General features: G+C 34.5%; 1 protein-coding gene and 2 pseudogenes across 2 annotated transcripts; 2 read left to right on the top strand and 1 right to left on the bottom strand.

Annotated features, from left to right (window-relative positions):
* The first annotated feature begins 5125 nt into the window (after positions 1-5125).
* On the top strand, positions 5126-15421 carry LOC142623458 (pyruvate, phosphate dikinase, chloroplastic-like; annotated as a pseudogene).
* A 2256-nt stretch (positions 15422-17677) lies between these two features.
* LOC142623164 (uncharacterized) lies at positions 17678-21295 on the top strand. 2 transcript variants are annotated; one of them, XM_075796565.1, is made up of 5 exons: positions 17678-18020; positions 18128-18229; positions 19213-19339; positions 20481-20593; positions 20696-20829. In XM_075796565.1, exons 1-4 carry the CDS (start codon positions 17721-17723, stop codon positions 20552-20554), a joined length of 603 nt encoding a protein of 200 aa, XP_075652680.1. In that variant the 5' UTR covers positions 17678-17720; the 3' UTR covers positions 20555-20593; positions 20696-20829. The 2 variants fall into 2 exon arrangements, with proteins under 2 accessions (XP_075652680.1, XP_075652679.1); XM_075796564.1 differs by lacking the exon at positions 20481-20593 and having other exon boundaries at positions 17685-18020; positions 20696-21295.
* A 665-nt stretch (positions 21296-21960) lies between these two features.
* Positions 21961-23211, bottom strand: LOC142623165 (protein DMP2-like; annotated as a pseudogene).
* Between the last annotated feature and the right edge of the window lie 1008 nt (positions 23212-24219).

The raw sequence follows: 24219 nt of genomic DNA on the forward strand, positions 1-24219 counted from the left end.
TTTACCTAGGGATTGGAGATCCCAAAAACTAGGTTCAAAGGGAGAAACTAATCATAGTGTAGTTTGATTGACATGCACTAAATATATGTATGAGTAATAATACTCATGTCTCTCTCTATGGTGTGCGTGCATGTATCTTGTAACGTTATATAGGACGAGTTTTTATTTATCAGAAAAAAAAACTCTTAATGTGGACTAAGACTCTTATGAGTGGGATGTTAGAGTTATAAGAACATCCTTGATAGCCACACTTAAGTGAGCATGGAAGTAAGGCCACTTCCTTTGAGAATGTGGCTAATTCTCTAAATAGCTCATAGATGCTGGGATAAAGCACAAGGCCATAATGTGTTGGCTTAGAAGCTTGTAGTAGAGTACTGGAATATTATGCGTGTGATGTAATGTTTTGTATCCATAGAAAAAGTTGTAGTTCAAGACTTAGATCACTATTAACTTTGGAACAATGTTGCTGTAACACTAAATGAGGGTTCAAGTCATTGGCACTTCCATTATGCATAATGTTCTACTTAACCTAGAAAAATTGTTCTTATATATATATATATATATATTTACCTATTTATTTTTTATAAAAATAAGTGGGGGATTGTTGGATATTTTTATAAAAAATATCATATTTATTTTAATACTCATTTACGTTACTTGAGGAAATCAATTATCCCTTAATGTCAGATATGTTGAATGCTAAATTTTGAAATTCAAATATAATTCAAAATTTGAATAGCTATTGTCAATGGTTTTAATTAGGGAATTTTCTGAACATTAATGTGATATTAATACTATAATTGCCAGCATATTTAGTTTTATTACAAATATATATTTTCCATTCTAAACGTTTTGTATTCAAATGTTCTTATTTGAATATGACATAATAACATCATATATGGAAGATTTTTCAGCACTTAAATGTACAGCTATTGCTGAATTATTTTATGTTATTATAAGTAACTACATATATATATATATATATATATATATATATATATATATACAAGTATTTACTATTTGTATTCATGGAAAGTGGTCAAAACAGCTAGCAATTTTTTGTAATATATATTCTGAAATTTTCAAAAAGGTATTCTAATAAAGTTCTTCACGTTAGCTTGTAATATATATTCTAAAGAGAAATGCTACATCCACAACAATTTTACAACATTTTTACAACATTGCTTACCTGTCACTGCCAAGTCACAAAACACAACTTAAATAATCTGACTAGGAAAAAGAAAACAAAAATCTGACTAGGAAAAGAAAACAAAAATAAAATAAAATGAGAATACAAAACAAAGCAGATTTCGGTGAGGAGGGAAAGGAAGGGTTTTGTAGGTTGTAAAATTGTTGTGAATGTAGCATTTCACTATTCTAAAATTTTCAAAAAAGGTATTCTAATAAAGTTCTTCACATTACTATGGGCCATTAAATACATAGCATTATGACATATTTTCCTTGTTCTCAATGTATAGATTTGGCGAAGATATGTTTTGATGTCCAGCTTATATATATAGAAAAAGAAAGCTATTGATCACACATTAATTTCAATAATTTTATGACCATTTAAACTTTCAAAGATAGCAAACGTTTTTATTTTTTGGCTAAAGACAAGCAACATGTCTGGCTCTATATATATGGAAAGAAATAAAAGTTTCAGATACACATATTTTTAATTTTGAATTACAAAGCTACAAACTTTTCAAAAAAACAACTTTTTTTTCTTAGACACTTGTCTTCTATTGCTTCTTACTGCTCACACAAATATTTTATCTTTTACAAAATTTTCTAGGGAAAGAAAGTACTATAGAGAGCTTATATCCTACGAACAGTGTAGGCTCGCAAGGATAATCAGCAAAGGTGACTGGGCTGTTGTATTCTGGGGACAACGTGCAGAAGCTATTTGTCTAACTACATCGGATATACCGTAGACGACACGATTTGTCTCAAGACAGTGACTTGGTCCACGCCTCATCTCTGCCACCTCTTTTTAGTAAAATCAAATTGTGTAATTTCTAAGTAAAATTCAGGTATTATCTCTTTTTTATTTTTAACAGATACAAATGAATAAGTTAAACCATATTTTGAAATCTCAATCTTTCTAATTTGTTTTAATTTTGTGCCAGAATTGGGGAATTTGACATGTTATAGAATTTGACAAAGTAGGAATCATAAGCAATTTAATTGTTTTTTATTTGATAATTTTCTTTAATCTAAAATCACATCGGGTTTGTGTATATATAAAATATATTAGTATAGAGACAAAGTTTTTTTCACGAAATCATATTTTTATAATACATTTTATAAATAGATGAAAATAGCCCAATTAACATACTAAGTTATGTAAAAAAATTAAATTCGTTTTTTAATGCATGTATCACTTATAAAATATTAACTAACAATACATTTACATTTGTGTAAGCAAAAAGAAGTTATCCAAAATAAAAATTAATAAAATTATATTTAAGATCAATCAAATTAAGTGAGTTAACAATATTATCAATTGAAAAGAAAATTTTAGTGGAGCTTGAAAAAAATATTAGTCACTTGCATCTCAAATAAAAAATAAAAAATAAAAAATAAAAAATCAAAATAAAAGATGGAAAAAAAAAATCAAAAAATGAATATTATTCAATTAATTTATATACTATTTATAAGAGGATTGTTTTCTTTGAACTAGAATTTTATATGATTCAAAAATACCCTTAAACCTTACGTTGAACTGGAAAAAAAAAATTGAGGACATCTTAGTAAAAATATATCTCTAATTTCATTTAAAATGCCTACAAAATAAGATACACTCCTACTAATCTTATTTTCAAAACAAACTTATCTAATTAGTTTTCAAAACAAACTTATCCAATTTTTTTAAAAGAAAAATTATGACATTAAACCAAAAAATAATAATCATAAACTTGGGCAAGGCTAGTATTTAAATAAGATGGGAGATTAGTCAAGACTACCGTGATTGCAGTATTTGTGCCACTGTAGTAGGTATCTCTGCAGGGATAAGAAAGGAGAGAGCAGGATTGCCTATAACTATTTTATGTCCATGAGTGAGCCACGTGGCACCATTTCTTAGGCTTCAAAGTTCAAAGTACTTATATTCTCTCCATAGAGTGAAGGGCCCACCTGAAACGCCCTTTTGGTTATAGTTTGCTCCCTCATCATCACTTGCCTCGACCATTAAGAATGGACACCTTTATTTCTCATGATCTTTATTATTATTGTTTTTGCTATATCTTTAGAATGAATCTAAAATTCGAGAAGTATCCTCCAATTTTTGTGAATACTCTAGCAGGAGTTTAGGTTTATAAAGTGTATCAGTAAATTTATTTATTTATTTATATTTTTTTTGTTGGTATGATAAGATGTTATCTTATGTAACAAATAGGGAAATTTCTATAACATTTTTTTTTGGGTATGATATCTCTACTAATAACAAAGTTACAGTTAATAATAATTTTGTTACATTTGTTACTAACTTGGGTTACATTGAGCAGTAACTTCATAATTTTTCTTTTTTTGACAACAAACTTTTTAATAAAATCAAATAAAATAGTGTTTATGTCAAATCTGACGGTCAATTTAATTATATAATATGACAAATCTGATGGTAGGTTCAATTATGTTATATGATAACTCATATTTTTTAATTTTGGACATATAGTGATGGATGAACAAAAATCTACCTAGTTAGGGCTTACTGTATAACCTACTTCGTAGACTTCAGACTAATTAGTGTGCTAGGTCGGAGGCAGCATGAATGTCAAGTTTAGTGAAAGAGCTCCCAAATTAAGATTCAAAGAAATTTGCAAAGTAACGAGATTCAGAGTGCATGTTGTTGTTCATGACTTAGAGAATGTATTTATATGATTTTTGAGTGTGGGCTAGTGACTATTGACTAGTTTGCTATAAAGTGAGAGGGCTGCTAACAATACACAATCCTTTTATGTTAGCTGAGACGACGTGTTCGTCAGATATTCTTCCTAATATTGTATAGAAAGACTTGTCTCATTGTATTTAATGCAAAAGGGGTCATGGTTCGTTATGATAATTAATACTAACATGATGGACAAATGAACTTTTTTAAGTGCTTCTAGTGAGATAAGGGTGCTCTGTTGCCGAGTTCTAAATAGCCCAAATTGGGGCATGAGACCATGATTCTCTAAAAGTCTTTTGGTTAGAGGAGTAGAAAAATAGAAGGATGAAAAATTATGGGAGGATGAAAAATATTTAGTTTTTCTTTTTGTGTGTTCGGTTGGAGGGGTAGAAAAGTAAGAGGGTGGAAAATTCTTTTATTTGGTTGGAGAGAAAAAGAGAATGATAGAAAATGTAATTTATATAAATTGACTATTATACCCTTGTTACATAGGTAGGAGGGTACTAGGTGGTCACGAATGAGTTGGTAGGAAATGGACATTTTTGTAAAAGTACTACTTTAGCACTTTTCTCCCCACATTTTCCGGAAAAAAATGTGAGCCCAGAAAAAAAACTTTCTCCCGAGTTTTCATCCTCCATATTTTCTTTCCTCAACTGAACAGTAAAAAATAACATTTTTCATCCTATTTTTCTCTCTCTATTTTTCATCCTCCCTATATTCAACTGCCCACTGTCATGTGCTCCATGTTTGAAAGAGCCTTGCTCGGATTCTAATTGGTGTACAAAGAATTTCACTCAATAGGATGAAGCAAGGTTTCCTTGTGAATATTGTCTTATGCTGAAAATTTGCTTGGATTGAATACTTGCCAGCCGAAGATATGGTTATTTCGCCAAAATAACAAAAAAGATATGATTTTTAAAATGCGTGCCATTAGCCCATGGGCCTGTTATCTATCCCCACACACAAACCCAAAATGTGGGTGACAGTTTATCCCAGGAGGTAAGAATTGACCCTCAATCAACTTCAAAGTACACGAGCAACCCAACCATTTTCTGACACGTCCTTATTAGCTTCATTTATAATGCAATTGGCCTTAACATATAATAGCACTTCTCCAAAGTAAAGCCACCAATGATTTCTCATCGAGTGAAGGGCAAATGTGCCAGTGTCCTTTATGTGGGTACTCACAAAAAACATTATTTGAAGTTTAGTTACAAGGATGACTTAGCCGCTACAACCATAATTTCGTCCACTCATGTCACTCTTCTTAGCTCTTGTCTCAGACTTATTACAAAAATACAAAAAAAGAAAAAAAGTAACACCAACCGCTATTTTTTGGTTTTTGAGAATCAAAGAGGCTCTCTGGACCTCAAGATTCGTCAAGGCCAATTGAATATCTCAAAAATAGATAAGAATTCTCTTTGCAACTTCAGGTACGTACAAATTTTATTACTTTTCTAACAATTTGACAACCAAAATAAACTTGAATCTTTTTCTTTCTTTGTTGTCAATCAATGAGTTCTTTTATACACTCTTACATGCAAAACTATAGCATGTCTATGTGTTATATATTACATTAACGTATAGCCTATCATGTATCCATTACTTCAAGATTAGTAGTGAGGTTTCTGCAGTTCTGCTAGTATTATATTTGAAGCTACTAGAACGATCACAAGCAAAGATTGTAAAGAAAGAAGAAAAATGAACCTTTGTTGAGGCAAAACAAAAACAGACCCTGATGTTCTTTTTATTCTTTGGTGGGATTTATATGTATAAGTTTCCAATCTATAATAAAGCTTTTTTCAGACACATTTTATCTTGAAATTCTATGTAATCTTTCTTATATTTCATGTCTTCACACGTTGAACGTTCTTGCTATATGGTTTTTGTCTCAACAATAAGAACATCATAAATCCAATCATTTAGCCTAATATTTTCACTTGTTTAGCAGTGGATATTGAGCACAAAAAATGTCATCAACAATGGAAGGTATGCTGGTGAGGACAACTACACCAGGAATTTGCAACAAAAGACTATTCAAGGGAAAGTGTGTGGATCAAATTCAAGTTCTCAAAGAAAACCTTCGAGTTGGGAGTGCACGCTATCACAACTCAGGGAACATAATTGTAAATGGGCTCAACAATGCCAAGCCCAAGAGTTATGAACCGTCGATTCGTGGCCAAACCCGAGCTCAAGCCATTCTCACACCAGTGTCTGACCCTACCCCAACTGTCCAAAAGGTAAGGGAACTATTCCTTGCACATGGTGTGGGTCCTTAGTTCACAATTTGTTGCCTACATGGGATTTGATGTAGGGCCTATGCTAGCCCGAAGTACCACTTGTTTAACCAGTGGCTCAGCGATCCAAAAGTGAGTGGAGCTGGACATGGGTTGACATTAAGGCCCAAAATAGAAATTTTTTAGCCAATGGCCTAGTTCGTACACCAAACCACGGCACCTGTTGCCATGGTCACTTCACAAAAAAAGGTTAAAAAATTTCTATCTTATGTACATAAATAAAAAAGCTTCAAAATTTTTTATTGGTTCATGTTAACCGATTCAGTTTTTATACAATCACAAACTTTTACCACAATTTCAAAAACTTTTACCACAAGTTGGTAGAGCTGAGCGGTGGACAATTACTTTCACAAAGACCCATGACTTCTTCTTCACTAATTACACGCGGCCACTTATGAGTTGTAGTACACAAATTGTGTTCCTAGAGTTTCTCTAACCAGTAAAGTTTTAATGTCCTCTAGAGTTTAACTCTAAAAATGCTAATAATTTATGGCTAAATTAAACTTAAGATTTTTGTCATGTGATCTATATTTAAACAAATATTAATTATTGAAATAATAATTTCTTTTAAGAAATAGGGACCTACGAAAAACATTTTGAGACGTGAAAAACAATTGTGTAATTCTTTTTCTTTTCAACATTTATTGAAAATGAGGAAAGAATGACTTGCATTTGTAAGTTGAGTGATGTTGAGTATACTATAAATTTTATCACATAAGCTTTATAGACTAATGTGCCACTAATCACCAAAAAAATAATTAAACTATTTAATTATTAAGTTGTTGAAATTACACAAACTACATTATTTGTCATGTCAATTTATAAGTATTTTGTAATAAAATTAGCAGTAGCTTTAGTATTTTCCTAGTAAGTCATATGAATCAGTTTGATAAAGGAATTGTGCTAAGACGAAAATACTCCTTATGTTTGGAATGGAGGGACATAGAGAGGAGAGAAGGAGGGTGGTTGGTTTATGGAATGCTGAGAATAAAATATTTTTGCCTGTTATGTTTGTAGCTATGGGAGGTGGAGGAAGCCTCCTCCATCAAACATATGGTTTAAGGTTTATCATAGACTAGCTAGAATCTAAGTCCCAACATTTTTTTTTTGCAATTGGCATATATATAGTTTTTTTTTAACAGACTTGGTTTCATGATGGAAAATAAGATTAGAGTTTAGTGTGTAATGGTGGACATAAGGCATGGCCTCTTTACTCTAAGTACTTCACATTGTGTCTTCCATTAAATTTTATGAGTAAATTGGTTGCTAATTCTGTTAATGTCGCATCAATTATGGTGAGGTCACCAAATTAATGTTTTATAGTACAAGTATTTTTTTTATTGGATAATGATAAGCGTCACCGAGCTACAGGGATCTTCAAGCATTGGTTATATCAAGTATTGCAAGCCTGATATTTGTCTTTCGGTTGGTTTACACAGCGAGTGTTTACTTTTGGCAAAGGAAGGAGTGAAGGCAACAAGAGCATGAAGACTTTGGTAAGCTTTATTTATCTTTCCAATCTTCATGCACACGAACCACATCTTATGGTTACTTCTTTAGAATTTGTTGTGATCCAAGTTGATGGAGTATTTGGACGTCTAAGAAAAATTGAATGGGTATATTGAATGCTTATGCATGTGTGTGTGATTGTAGTTGGGAGGGAAGGGAGCAAACCTTGCAGAAATGGCAAGCATTGGGTTATCAGTACCACCAGGACTTACCATATCACCAGAAGCATGCCAAGAATATCAGCTGAATGGAAAGAACTTGCCAGAAGGTTTATGGGAGGAGATATTGGAAGGTTTGGAGACTGTGGAGAAGGACATGAGAGCTTTCCTTGGTGACCCTTCTAAGCCCCTTCTTCACTCTGTCCGTTCTGGTGCAGCAGTAAGCTTTTGCTCCATGAATATATAGTAGCTACATATTGTTTATCTATAATAGTAATGTTAATAAGGGCACAGTATTTTCCACAACTGTTGACATGATTTGTTGTGATTGGAGCAATATCACTTTTGCTCCAATAATAAAAGAAAATGAACTAATTTGCCTCCTACTTATGTAATATGTAGATTTCCATGCCTGGCATGATGGACACTGTCCTCAACCTTGGGCTTAATGATGAGGTAGTTGCAGGTTTGGCGTCAAAAAGTGGAGAGCGCTTTGCTTATGACTCATACAGACGATTTCTAGACATGTTTGGAGATGTTGTAAGTGCTTCTTCTAGATGTCGCTTGTTATGCTAACTAGTTTTCATCTATAGTAAAAATGCTTCCTCTAGATGTCGCTTGTTATGCTAACTAGTGTTCATTTATAGTAAAATGCTGTAAGTGCTTCTTCTAGATGTTGCTTGTTATGCTAAATAGTCTTTCACAATTTGTTAGGTACTGAAACATTAAAATTACCAAACTAAAATGCACCTTCTAAACTGCTTGAATCTGTTGATTGTGTATGTGCTTAATTTTCCTTTTATTCTAAAGGGAGTAAATATATCATGCTGTCATCTTTTCTTGTTGCTATGTTTATTGAAAACCTTGTCATCTTTAATTGGAGGTATTGGGAATTGCACACACATTATTTGAGGAAAAGTTAGAAATGTTGAAGAATGCAAAAGGAGTCAAACTTGACACTGAACTAACATCCTCTGACCTCAAAGAGCTGGTGGAACAGTACAAGAATGTTTACCTTGAAACCAAGGGTGAAAAGTTTCCTTCAGGTACCAAGTATGACACCAAAAACTTATTTATATTTCCATCTTTTCTTAGAAAAATCTTTTTGTTGGCTAATAAAGAATGCATAAGAAAATTTGGAAAAGACTATTTGTATATTTCTATCCCTTCAACCCATCCCCTTTTGCTTGTATCTATCTGCAGATCCCAAACAGCAATTACTGTTGGCTGTTAAAGCTGTTTTTGATTCTTGGGATAGCTCAAGGGCCATTAAATACCGAAGCATCAATCAGATAACTGGTTTGAAGGGAACTGTAGTAAACATTCAATGCATGGTGTTTGGGAACATGGGAAATACTTCAGGGACAGGTGTTCTATTTACTAGGAATCCTAGCACTGGTGAGAAGAAGCTTTATGGGGAGTTTCTAGTCAATGCTTAGGTTTTTATGCCAATCCCATCTTGAGCTTACTTTAAGACTCTTAACTTCTATATTTATGTACATATCAGTAGAGGTTATCTTAGTATTGATTTTATGAGTGTAGCTGAAGAATGGCTTTGAATAGGGAGAAGATGTGGTTGCTGGAATTAGGACACCAGAAGACTTGGACACCATGAAAAGTTGCATGTCAGAAGCTTACAAGGAGCTCGTGGAGAACTGCGAAATTCTAGAGCAACATTACAAAGATATGATGGTAAAACTTAAAAGTTATTTGTTAGGAAGATGATTTTTAATTGTCAGTATTACTTTCATTGTCTTCTTGATTTCTGAGATTATAATGGTCTTCATGTTCTCAAGCCTGAAGTCAAGTCAGTCATATCTTGGCAACATTTAACAATAAAATGATTTCTATTGTACTTTAGTAACATACTGGGATGGGGTATTTTCTGATAAATATAGGACATAGAATTCACCGTCCAAGAAAATAGGTTGTGGATGTTGCAATGCCGTTCTGGAAAGCGTACTGGTAAAGGTGCAGTAAAGATAGCTGTAGACATGGCAAATGAAGGGCTTGTTGATATGCGCTCTGCAATTAAGATGGTGGAGCCACAACATCTTGACCAACTTCTTCATCCACAGGTATATATATGTCGACAGTGGTCTAATAGCAAACATATCTGCATCTAGATTGGCATTTTCATCTTAACCGCAAATTAAAAAATATAGGTCAAACTGAAATTGATATTAATTGATTGCCATTTAAGGAACTTAAAATGAACTTTGATGCAAAGTATAGGCTAATGGCTGAATGTATATGCAGAATCATTAACATGAGCCTCTATATTCAGTATATCTCAATCAATTTATTTAATTAAGCTAGCTTGTCATGTCTTTTATATCTAGTGTTCCTATGTTTGTTCTTTGCACACATAAAAATTCCTGATAATCCTTTTTATTTTGCTCTATGGTGAAGATCCCTACATCTGCTCTAACAATGCACTGTAGAAATTTGTATGCATACAATTACATATGATCACATGTATGTGATAATGTAAACGTCTTCCTAACTTCATTGTAATGTTGCTGGACTAGTTTGAGGATCCAACTACTTATAAAGACAAAGTGGTTGCCAAGGGCTTGCCAGCATCTCCAGGGGCTGCAGTGGGGCAGATTGTGTTTGGAGCTGATGATGCTGAAGCATGGCATGCACAAGGAAAGAGTGCTATCTTGGTATGCTCAAACTAATACCCTTTTTCACAATTCCTTTTCTTTCATAGAGCTGTTAGTTTATTTGAGCAAAATAAAGAGGAATTTCCTGTGTTGGACAAAAAATGCAGCCTATAATTATGGCTTGAGATTACTGATGGAATAGATTTAGTTATAATTCTAATGGCATTGCAGTTTGCTCGCTGATGCCATATATTGTAACATGAGTAAAAACACACTCTTTGTTTTAAAATATGTACGCTTAGTAAGGATATAGCTGCATGTCAAATTATTGAACATTATGATATTAGGTTGAACAAATTTCATCATACAGGAAACACATTTGTTTATGACTTTGGTCACTCCACTCACAACATCTTCTTTCATGTGAATTTCAAATTATTTTTCCCATTTCATTGATTAGAACTGAAGTTTTCTATGATTTTGTGTAATTGAAGGTAAGGACAGAGACCAGCCCTGAGGATGTTGGGGGTATGCATGCAGCTGTTGGTATCTTGACAGCTAGAGGTGGCATGACATCTCATGCAGCTGTTGTAGCGCGTGGGTGGGGAAAGTGTTGTGTTTCTGGCTGTTCCGAAATCCGTGTAAATGACAATGAGAAGGTAAAATTCTAAAAATTGGATCTCCTATGCATTATAGCTGCTTCAGAATAAGAGGGAATATAATAAATAGGTTTTGTTTATAAATAATGCAGTTTGTTGTGATTGGGGATGTGGTGATTAAGGAAGGAGAATGGCTCTCACTCAATGGGTCAACAGGTGAAGTGATATTGGGAAAACAACCACTCTCTCCACCGGCTTTAAGTGGCGACTTGGAGATCTTTATGTCTTGGGCTGATAAGATAAGGCAACTCAAGGTGCTACATTTCTGTTAACTGCTGTAAGTGCTTGTATTATCAGTAGTGGGAAATTCTATAATGTAATTTAGTGGTATGGTGCTGTAACAGGTCATGGCAAATGCTGATACACCTGAAGATGCCCTAACAGCAAGAAACAATGGTGCCCAAGGGATTGGCCTTTGCAGGACAGAGCACATGGTAACTGTTTCTCTTACTTCACTGTCATCTGCCTTAATGTAGCATGTAAAAGAAACAATTTTCCAGATATGTATAGTTAATTATCAATGGAATTTTGGTAGTATCTTCAAATCTGAATGGTTCATTGTTTCCAGACAGGATCTAATATGAGTCAAGTACATGGCTTGTACTACAGTAGTAGGGTATACAATATACATATGCATGTGCAAATTTTTTAGACAATTGTTGAAACAAGGACATTATAAATTTAAGATATTCCCTTTATTTTTATTACAATGTTGTATCCATGTATATCCCCAACTTCTATCCAATTGCAAGGTAGAGCTCGAGGAACTTAATCAAGTTCTTCTTTTGATTTCAAACATCCCTCATACTTCTTTTATGAATTTCTTCACAAATGTTTCATATGCATGAAGGTTAGTGTATATTGGTGTTAACTAAAAACAATAAATCAGCTTTACTTTCTAGATAATCTTTTATCTGGTCCAGTAAGGTTACAATTTTTTCTCTCTCATGCTTTGGGTTGTTTCAGTTCTTTGCTTCAGATGAAAGGATAAAGACTGTTAGGAAGATGATAATGGCAGTTACACCTGAACAAAGGAAGGTAGCTCTGGACTCTTTGTTACCTTATCAAAGATCTGACTTTGAAGGAATTTTCCGTGCAATGGATGGTACTTTCCTCTTCTTTTGTTTTGAAAATTTGAAAATTATGAAATATCTGCCTTGTGGAGCACAAATTTGGTAAACTGCAATGACAATAACAATAGAGAGAGATGGAAAGCTTAGTAGTGCAGTGTTTTGGGCACTCAGTTTACATTTAAGTCTTTATTATATATATTTTTATTGAATCTGTAATTAACCAAGATTATATGGAATTTTCAGGCCTGCCAGTAACAATCCGACTGTTGGATCCTCCACTTCATGAATTTCTTCCAGAAGGTGACCTAGAACAGATTGTAAGCGAACTAACTACAGAGACAGGAGTAAATGAAGATGAAGTTTTTTCAAGAATTGAAAAGTTATCAGAAGTAAATCCCATGCTTGGTTTCAGAGGCTGCAGGTTTGGTGACCCTTCTTATGAGCTCTTGTTTCAAAGATTGCTCAAATTTTGTTCTCATAGTAATTGGCAACTAGTATAACTAGTGCTCCCTTAATTGCTAGTAATATTATAAAAAAATTAAAGCTTTCTGAGTATAAAACTGATATAGAATCTTATATAAAAGCCAATAAAGATGTTACTAAATAGACACTACAATTTGGTGCCTCTTACATCATGTTGGGCTCCAACTCTCATCACTCTGAACTAAAAATGCATGTGATACATTGAGCAGTGACTGCGTCTTCATCTTGCCCACATTTCAGAGTATTGATAATTTGACTGGTAACCACAACTACCTCATTCCTTTTCTTACAATATATAATAATTTGACTATCCTCGAGTTCATATTACATTGTTGTTAGGATGACTCTAAAATAGCTCTCAACACTAGTTTTCTTGAGCAACACATGTAAAGAATACGAGATAAATACAAAAAACCATTTCATTGTTTTTCACAATTAACTTTTTCTCCTGTCTCAACAGGCTAGGGATATCATATCCAGAACTCACTGAAATGCAGGCACGTGCAATCTTTCAGGCTGCTGTCTCAATGAGCAACCAAGGTGTTAAAGTTTTTCCTGAGATAATGGTTCCCCTTGTTGGAACACCTCAGGCATGGTTCTGCCTCTTCCTTTGTCTTATTATTCGTGTAATATTAGGCTAACTTATTATGCTTAAAATTAGAGAAAAAGATGCAACTATATTTACATTTCTCATTCTAAATCATGTTTTCATTTCTTTATTTTGAATATGTGTATGTCACTTAAAACAAGAAACCTCAGTGTGATTAAACTTTATGCAATTTTAGATTTGCTTTTCTACCAATTATGTTCTCATAATCTTAAAGTCAAAAGTAATCAGAATTCTTACAGTTTAATATTTAAGGGATCAAATACCCAAAGTGCTTCTTCTGAGATAAGTTGACATTGTGTTATGTCAGGAACTAGGACATCAAGTGAGTTTGATACGAAGTGTTGCTAATAAGGTGTTCTCCGAGATGGGTTCCTCCTTGAACTATAAGGTGGGGACCATGATTGAAATCCCTAGAGCTGCTCTAGTTGCAGATGAGGTATGCTAAGTTAAAATGTTCCTTTCAGGTTTCTATAAATACTTTTTAAGCCATAGGGAAATCTTTATGAGGAAAGACATTATTTTTTACTGTCTCTCTTTGAAGCTTGGCAAACCATTATAAATTTCAACCTAGATAGAGGAATGTAATATTCATTACTGCTAATAATGCCTTGCATCCTGTAATGCATGATTACAGATTGCAAAGGAAGCAGAGTTCTTCTCCTTTGGAACCAATGATCTCACACAGATGACCTTTGGTTACAGTAGAGATGATGTTGGCAAGTTTCTCCCTATTTACCTAGCCCAAGGCATTCTACAGAATGATCCATTTGAGGTTAGTCTTTTTTAATTATTTTGATACAAGTCCATGGGCTTCTTGGGAAGATGGATTATGCTAAGAGAAACAAAAGAGTTCATATTTAGGGGAATGGAGACGAATAGGAACTGATTTCTTCCACTCCAATTTTGTTGCTTGCAGGTACTTGATCAAAGAGGTGTTGGTCAACTCATCAAGATTGCCACAGAAAGGGGTCGTGCAGCTAGGCCTAGCTTAAAGGTATTATAAGGTGCACCTGTACTGTTGAAATATGTAGAAATGTTCCTGTCTATGGAGAGGTGATAGGACATTTGGGTTTATCAGAGAAAGATAACAACTCATGATTGTGACAAAAATGATGCTCAAATTGCATTAATGTGACCAGGCCAAGCAGTGCATAGCTTCAATTAGCCATTTATGACAATGTTCGAGCTGTCTGCTGATTGAACTTCATGCATTTTATGATGGCTGGCATGTCATTCTGTCCAGATGATGGGGCTAAATTTTGCAGCATTCGTCACTCACAAATAATGACATATTTTCATGGTGCCCCATCTATGATCAAGTTGGAACCTGATATCAATTCTCAAATTCTTTCAAATACCCCATGCAGGCAGCTCTGCTAATAGCTTATTGTAATGTAGGGGCATTTTTTTTTGGGTATGTTTGATTATTTTTCTTGACTTTAGATATGATGGTGAAAAAACAGGTTGGAATATGTGGAGAGCAAGGTGGGGAGCCTTCTTCCATTGCCTTCTTTGCAGAGGCTGGACTGGACTATGTTTCATGTTCTCCATTCAGGTTGGCCTGTCTTGGAACTTAGAATTTTCTTATACTTATACTACTTTCATAATTGGAACAAAATCCTGATTTAAATTTTATCAACAGGGTTCCTATTGCTAGGCTCGCAGCTGCTCAAGTTGCTGTCTGAGAGGATTAACTACTTCAACACATTGCTTGACCTTGTGTAGTAATTGCAGTTGAATATGCATATATCATACACAGAAACATTCAATAATTACATTAGTGTAGAAGACAAAGGCAAGGAGAAAGGGAATGCTATCAACATTATACAAGTGAAAAAGAATGGACAAGTCCTCCTATGGAGAAGAGGGGATCAGTATTTATGGTTGACAGAAAATCATCTGTGAATAATAATTCTTCTGTTTAGAGTTTTAAAAATAAATTAATTTGTGCATTCAAAAGAAATATGTAACTGTAAACAACTCAAACTGAGGGGGAAAAAGAAGCTAAACAAGTCATAATTTGGGTACAAGTGACATCAGCACATTTAATTTTGCAGGGCTGTACCATGTATATATAATGCTTGGATCTCTTGTAACTCAACCAAATATATCATAGCTTGCTTCTCTATTGCACATACATGGACCAATGGTAGAACTTTAGATTGTAGAATGAAATTCAATCCTGACTAAGAATGAAAGGAATGTGTTGCTTTTTGTACATTGGAAGAATGAGATGTTTGGCTTAAAAGTGAGAAGAGAGGAAAGGGAAGAATGATGACAATTTATTTATAATTTTGTTTTATTAAGTCTGAAAATTTGTATTCAAAATAGATGAAATAATTTTATTTTATTTTTATCTTTTCCACATAATAAAATATAGGAAAATAATTTTAGTTATGATCTTATGGATAATCTTAAAATGTGAGAAACGTTGGGAAAACTACCCACTTTTTGGTGAGAGAAAAGTCTCAACCAATATTGTCAACCAAGTGTTACCAACACAAATGTAATAGAAGATGCCTCCATTAAATACCCAATGATAAGCTAGCAAGATATGTCATATAGAATCTAAGAGAACAAGCATCAAACATATAGAAGACATATAAAATATACACAAGATTTACATTACTAAGTTTAGACTCATAGATTAAGTTCGGACTAATCCATTATAATTAGAGATTAAATTCTATAAGGACGTGGTGTAAAACCCATGTTTTACCCCTCCAATCCCAACATGCCACATCATCTTATCACATATTTAAGAATAAACACAATTACACTCAATCAATTCTAATACCCATATATAAACCCAACCAAATTGGGAATCTATCGAGATGTTATTAGGTGTGGTAGGATGTATTGAATTTTAAGTGAAATGATAATGTGACAATCACTTATTGGATGGTGTAAAACATGAGTTTTACATCCCATCCTTATAGAATTTAATCTCTTATAATTAACATGTTACAATAGTTTTCAACTCAAGTTTTGTAGCATAAAACTTGAGCTTAAATAACAAACTTGAAGAAATATAAGATTACCTCAAGGAGCTTTACAAAATCCAACTAAACCAAAATGAAATATTTCAAACAACTTGTTGAAAGAAAATTTGGTCCACTTTGGTTCTATTCGGTCTGTTCGGTCCACTTTAGTCCTATTCGGTCCATTCGATCTACTTTGGTCCTATTCGGTCTTATATAGTCCATTTTGGTACTTTTCAGTTCATTCAGTTCACTTTGGTTCTATCCAGTCCATTCAGTTTTATTCGGTTCATTTGGTTCTATTCAGTCCAATTTGGTCCACTTCAATTTATTTGATTAGGTCAGTACATTGTTTTTTTTTTTTTTGAGAAATAATTACAACATGCTGCTATCCTCGCAGCTTGAACCCTTTCTCCCCTAGACCTCCATGTACTTTGTACATGACAATATTTAAATTTAGTTACAAGGCCATTGACATTTCAGTCTATTGTTTGTTACCTCTTTTCTCATATTGTGAATGTTTGTAAATTGTTCTTATAAAAATAAATTGTATGATAGAAATATAAGCAGTGTGGCCGATACCGTACCGGTACCGGCCGTACCGGCCGGTACGTACCGTACCGGTCAGTGCACCGTGCACGGTACACATATTGTGCGGAAAAATACCGGCCGTGCGGCCGCGTGCGGCCATACCGGCCAATTTCGGGCAATCGGCCGACCGGCGTGCTGGCATAAAAAAAAAGCTTTTTTTTTTTTTTTTTTTTAGTTTTGTAATTTTTTGAATTTTTGTAAAGGCATAATGGTAACTTATTTACATTAACTTCTTAGTATTATTTGTTTTCTTAGTATGCAATGAACAACTAAGCTTTCTATTTTTTATATTGTGTTTTTTTTTCTTTTATTTGATACTAAAGTCTAAAACTATGAATAATTTGTTCTGAATTGAGATAATGTTTTATAATAAACTTTTATATTTACTATAATATAAGTGAAATATTATATGTTTATAAACATAGTTCTAGAGATTTTGGTATGTGTGTGTGTGTGTGTGTATATATATATATAAAATAGCGGTAAACCCGAAACGGTACACCGGTATTGACCGGTATCCGAAATATATCATACCGGTGGCCAAACCGGTACAGCCTCCGGTACGGTATTGACTTCCTTGAATATAAGTAGTGTTCCTTTGCTAACTATTGGGTGCATTACACGAGTTAGCAACAAATTAAACAGGCTATATAAGAAATGCATTTGCTAATTTTTAAATTTTTTTCTAAGCAAATGGAGCCAGCTAATTTTATTTTAAAATTTGACTTTACCAAAAAAAAAAAAAAATCTCTTTAAAAAAGAGAAAAATAAAATTAGTCAAAGAAGAACGACGTCGTTCATTGTTTTTGTGTCTCTTATACTATGCTCTTGCTGCTTATAAAAATGGTCGGCCGCCACAACTGAATGCTCTTCCCGAATCCCATAAACCATAACAACCGCCAAAAACCTCAAAACCCCAAAACCCCATTTCTCTTTCACTCTTGTATCACTCACAAAATGAGCGTGGAGTGTTACGTAGTGGTGCACAACATAGCAAAACGACACAACGTTGGCACACTGGCCCGGAGCGCCACCGCCTTCGGCGTCTCCGAGCTCATTCTAGTTGGCCGCAGAGACTTCAACGCCTTTGGAAGCCACGGCTCTACCTCCCACGTCAGCTTCCGCCACTTCCACTCTCTCTCTGACGCTCGCCAATTCCTCAAGGTACGAGAATTTTGTGGGTGTGTTTGCTTTTTTTTTACAAAGTCTTTGTCTTTTTGGTTGTTTTGGGTTTGGAATGTGAAATCTTGAAGTGGGTATTTGTGTTTCAGGACAAAGATTGCGATATTTGTGGGGTTGAGATTACAGACACTTCTGTGGCTGTCAACCAGCACCCTTTCAAGAAAAGCACAGCTTTTCTACTAGGAAATGAGGTGTGGGGTTTTGAATTTTTTGATGGTTTGTATAAGTTTATTGTGACTTTCCTTGATCTGTTGGTTATTTAAAATTCTGGGTTATTTTTCAATTAGTTTGTTTGGTGTTTCTTGGTGGAATTTCCTTTTTAAGTATGGAAGTCTGAATTTGTATGCTTTATCATTTCAGTTTTCAATGTGCTAAGTTAATTATATTGCTTAGTAATCATAGGCTTAAGAGGAATATTACAACATGTGCTTGCAAGTTGCAATCTAAGCATTAGTGATGCCTAGATATCTCTCTTTTGCTGGGATATCTAATCTAATGGATGAAAGTGGCCCTTTTAAATGTTTGGATGAATTAATTTTTTTATTTTATTTTTTGTTGATAAGAAAAATTTTATTTGAAGAAAGACTACTTAATGTGAAAAGATCACAAAGTAGCAAAGATGTACAAATAAAAGGAAAAACAAAAACACAACCATGATCAAGGAAAAAGCAAATCTATAAACATCAGAAGGGAATCACTAGATGTGAGACCTCAAGCCCGAGACCAATCAAACAGAGAAACCATAAACAAAGCAAGGAGCTGATTCCCTGAACTCTCCACATCTTCAAATTTGCAATTATTACACTCCCTTCAAATGCATGTCATCAAACACAACAGTGTCAAATTCCAAATATCATATGAGTGCCCTTACTGGTAAAACCCAAGAGACTCCAAATGTTCTAAAGACAAAACTCCACAGAAGATAAGCCTTCTCACAGTTTGGATGAATCAAATTTTAGAGTTTGAAGGTGGGGTTGGGCTTTTGAGTTCAATCTGTTACCCATGGTACCAACAAGGTGACAAGATAGAAATGCCACTGAGGGCTTCCTAGGCATTTTATATTACAGTATTGCAATAAAGCTCACTGGAAGAAGAAACTGTAGTTTAGTTTGAGATCATTTGGGTATACATAATTTTTAGGCTATTTTTGAGATGCTTTGTTTTTACTTTGTAGGGAACAGGCCTTTCTGCCAAAGAATGTGAGATATGTGACTTTTTTGTTTATATCCCACAGTATGGGTGTGGTACTGCTTCTTTGAATGTCACAGTTGCGGCTTCTATTGTATTGCATCATTTTGGAGGTAATTTTATTGACAATCATCAAAGTACTTCGTAAGTAAATTTCACCTTTTAGGGCATGCAGGCTTTCCACTTATATGTACACTTTCACGGTGTAAGGATGATAGATAACCAATGTGCTTTGCCAAGAGTCTTGTAGTTCAACTAGTTGACATCTTCTAGTGTTTTCAACAGAGACATCCAGGGTTCTAATCCCCCCTCCCCCAACTATCAAATTATCAAAAAGATAACCAATGAGCTCTAGCTCAAATGGGCAAACCCCCTTCTGTGTGCTCGCATGATAACATGGTGGATGTTGTCCTCAAGACCTGCTGAGTGTTTTTGTGAAAATTTTCTTCCCATTTTCATCCATTTTCTTTCTGTCATGTTTTTACAGTTTTTGTTCATGCATCAACCTAAATGAACCATTGTTTTTTCCTTGCTTTCTTACTTGCTTGTTGACATAGTTTTCTTAACAGGCAGTTGTAGTGGTATGTAGTAATTTGTGTGCCTCAGGCACATAGTATATGTACAGAACCTCAGCCCCTAGAATCAAATTCTAAAATAGTATAGTGCTGATGGGTGGTTCTGATAAGCAAAACAAGGAATATGGTTGTAACCACATATTGAATTATCAATGGAGACATCCAGGGTTCAAATCCCCTTTCCCCAACTATTGAATTAACCAAAAAAAAGAGGAGGGGGATGTTTAGTTAATGAAAATAATGAGAAGGGATGGCAACTCTATCGGTGGTCCTTAAGCATTTTTTTATGGCGCTCATTGTTCATTATGGGGATAAAGAGCTCTTCAAGATTAATGCGTAAAAGAAGTCTATAAAAAATCATACAAATTTTCAAAATACTTAATGCTTCTACAGCTAATGCTAAATACTCCTCTGGAGATCAGCAGACATGCTAATGTGTTTAGACCAACACTCCATGTTAACTAAGATCGTGAACCTGAATTAGCATAAATGCTTTTATCCTAGCAATCTGTAGGTAATCACAAGATCTTCAGTTTATGGGACATTTCCATTTAAAATGAAGCTTTTGTGGAAAGTTTGCATCTCTTCCCTATAGTCAGTTTGTTTACTGTCCAACTGCAGCTATGTTCTGATTGGAAAGAAATTCAAGTTCCTAAGAGTAACACTAAAATTTAACTAGGGAATTTTACCTCACATAAAGTAGGAGAGAAAATCCTTGCATTCAGAGGAGGGCATCCCATTCCAATCAAGTGAGCCAAAGCCCACCGTATGTGGTTCCTGAAGATTAGTGTGGTAGTGACAACGATTTATGTTCCAGTTTCTTTTGATTGAAAAAATAAAAATAAAAACTACGTTTCTTTTAAACAGAAATTGACTAAGCATAGTTTTCTTCAGTTTGGGCAGGCTTCCCTGAGAGAACCCGCGAAGGGAGCAAGTTTGTTGTGGCTGAGAGACCTGTTAAACAGGTAAGACGAAGTTTCTGTGCAGAAACAGCTGATACCATCATTGAAGAGCGGAAATCTAGAAGGGAAAATGCTTCTAATGGTTTCTTTGATGAGAGTGAAGTTAACAATTCAGCCTCCAACCTTTTGGATGCTTTGTTTGGTGATGATTGATTGAAGACAATTAGCCATGTGATATAATTGGCCTCAAACATTGAAAATAGTGTGGGTTGTGGGTCTACATTGCCTCAAATGTTGGAAGAAGGAAACATACAGTTCTTACAAAAGCCATGACTTGAGAAAAGTCCATCACGAGAGGAAATTGTTGCAAGGTAACTGATTGAGAGAAGCTTCTTGTTGGAGGGACATGCTGAATGCGATTCGTCAATTACCATTTGTGACTCAAGATATTAAATGAAAGTTTTGTTTATTTTGCTTAATTAGCTCTCTATGTAAGTGCAGTTGTAAGGATAATATTCTGTTCTTTTATTGGAGGGATATTCTATTTTTAAGAAATATCTGGCCATTCAATCTACTATATAGTTGTTTAGTTTCACATGTAGATGTTAATTTAGATTACTCAGTCTACTATGTTGTTGTTTCGTTTCACGTGCAGATGTTAGTTTAGATGTTCTTTGTGATAGTTATGATTGAGTAGATGTGATCCTCAAGTTGCTGAGGTGCTTGTCTTCAAATGGGCACTCAACTCAGCAAAAGAGATGGATCATTGAGGATAGGAAGCTAACAAATAAGCTACATTGTACATACTTCCTTTAAATACAATTAAAGCTCCAACCACAAAGCCAGCCAACAAAGAGACCACAACATCCACGTGATATGGCTATGTCAGCTGAAGTCATGCTTCGCATTTGCGAAGTCCACACATGGAGATGAGCATCACAATAGTGGAGCAATTTTTTAGGTATTTGGCACCACAAAAAACTACTTTATCTATTTTACTTACTTATTTTACAAAACATTCAGCAACAGTGGATCTATTTTAGTTTTCAACACAATAAAATAATATAAACATCACAATAAACTAACATATCTACTATAATAAAATAATACATCCTACTACCAAAAAAAATACCACAAACCGATCAATGTCACAATTCACAACCACTGCCAACCGATCAATGGCCTTCAAAACAGTTTTAGCTGCAGCAGAATGCTATGGAAGTTAAAACATGATCATTTTAGACTACAGAAATATGAGAAAGAGACAGTGTGTTGGTATAGTTCCACAGATAACCATTCAACATTCGTTGTTACACACTCCATACATACTACATTTAAATACAATTAAAGCTCCAACCACAAAACCCAGCCAACAAAGAGACCACAACATACACGGGATATGGCTACGTCAGCTGAAGTCATGCTTCGCATTTTGCAAAGCCCACACATGTAGATCACATCAAGAGTGCCATATCTGTTCAGGCTTCCTTTCTTTTTGGAGCAACTGTTTTATCCCGTGAGAACAGGTGGTCCAAAAAACCTGGGATATCCCGAGTTACATTTATGTCAAACTTTTATACTAGGGAACATGAATATAAGGCAACCAATTAAAAAAACAGTTCGCATATTGACACTCATTTTCACTCACACTCAATTTCACGACTTCCTAATTTGTATGATTGTGAATGTTCGATAAAAAGTGTTAGGTCCATATTTTCCGTAGTGGACAGAAAATGTGCATCACTCACAATTGTACAAGTTAGCAAGTTGTGAAATTGAATGAGTGATTGGATGTACTCCTAGAATTATTCTTTAGCAGAAGATGAAACCACAGAAACCTCACTTAGACTACCTTCGGTTCTCGTCACAGCTGGTTTTTCGGCACCAGAGTTGGAATCATTTGAAGATTTACTTAAAGAAAGGTATCCGATTCCACAACCATTGTTAGGAAAATATAAGAGAACCACACTAGAAATTGCACCAACAACTGGAGGAAGCACCTCTAGCGAAGCCCTACGATGGGACTCGGGCAATGGATAGAAGCAATCCACGGTATTTCTATCCAAACACACTACAACACCGAACACGAACACCGCAAGGAAGCCATGAACAAAGTCCTCAAAGCCAAGCGTTTTGGCTGGCAATGTCTTGTCCTTAGGCGAGGGCCAAAGTTTACCTTTGGTTGTCGCAAACCCGTAGTGGATTTTCCCATGATCTTCATAACTGTCAGTGAATGAAGTAATGAAGCCAGACAAGCAACACATACCTACAAGAGTGGCAGTAAGATACTTGTGGATGGTCTTGCTTGCTGCACTGGCCATAGTTGGTTAGGACTGGACTGAGTAACTGGTACAAGAAGATTGTGCCAGTTGGGAGGACCCTATTGAGGTTCTCAAGCCCTGATAATGTTTTGTCTTGTATGGTTTTTTGGGTGGATGAACTCATTTGGAAATGTTTTGGTAATGCTTTGGTGGAGGATATATATTAATGGGGATGAGTTTAGAAGACTATGGTTTTGCTTTTCCTTTTTGCTTTTTGTTATTGGACTTGCAAGTAGCAAATAAGTTGTGATACTTTCAATTTATAAAGCCATGCACACAGTTTTCATGATTTATTAGTCAATTAAAGGATAAGAGTGAGGTTGAGATTCTTGAGAATATTACAAAGAGTTATTGTACTATAACAAACAAATTCACAATTTTTGCCACAACTCTTCTACGTGGTAAATTGTAATTGATTATCTATCACTTTTATATTAATCTACTACTTTTTCTTCACTAATCAGCTAGCCACGAGGGTGGCAAAAGTTGTGCTTTTTTTTTTTTGTGGTACTAGTTTTTTGTATTACAAATTGGATTAATATAAGCCTTAAAAATTGATGTGTGATCAATCACACAAAAAAAAAAAAAAACATCTTTTCATTATGTTGTTAAAGTGACACTTATTGTGTTCTTGTTATATCAATTTATTAGGTTTTTGTGATAAAATTGTTTGTAATATAGATGGTATAATTACATTTTTTTTACCTTAAAAAGTTATATGGGCTGAAGAGCTAGAGAGGATTTTTTTGTTGTTGTTGTTGTTGAGTGTTGACCCTATATACATGCATGCTTTTGATTGAATGCTTGCAATGGCGTTACTCTTATCTGAATATTCAATCTCTCTAGCTGTCCTCTTTATTCCCATGTGAATGCTTTTGATTGAATTAATGCTTGCAATGGTGTCGTTACTCTTATCTGAATATTCAATCTCTCTCTATCTGTTCTCTTTGTTCCCATGTGCTTACTTTTGATTGAATCATAATGCTTGCAATGGCGTTATTACTCTTATCTGAATATTCAATCTCTCTAGCTGTCCTCTTTGTTCCCATGTACAGACTCTTCCAAAATCTCTCTTTCTGCCTCTCACTGTCTCGATTGGCCTATATTTCTTACCCTCATCTCTGACTCTCACCACAGCCATTGATCAAAGCAATGCATTTATTTGTGTGTGGTTTGTTTTCATCTTTGCTCTTTC

The sequence above is a fragment of the Castanea sativa genome, chromosome 2 (assembly GCF_040712315.1).
Source record: "Castanea sativa cultivar Marrone di Chiusa Pesio chromosome 2, ASM4071231v1".
NCBI classification, from domain to species: domain Eukaryota; kingdom Viridiplantae; phylum Streptophyta; class Magnoliopsida; order Fagales; family Fagaceae; genus Castanea; species Castanea sativa.

Excerpts from the sequence above, each read along its gene's own strand:
- LOC142623164 (XM_075796564.1), top strand. The coding sequence starts at position 17,721 with ATGCTCTTCCCGAATCCCATAAACCATAACAACCGCCAAAAACCTCAA. Across the intron at positions 18,021-18,127 it reads ACGCTCGCCAATTCCTCAAG|GACAAAGATTGCGATATTTG; the intron begins GTACGAGAATTT and ends TTTGTGTTTCAG. Across the intron at positions 19,340-20,695 it reads TGTATTGCATCATTTTGGAG|TTTGGGCAGGCTTCCCTGAG; the intron begins GTAATTTTATTG and ends AGTTTTCTTCAG.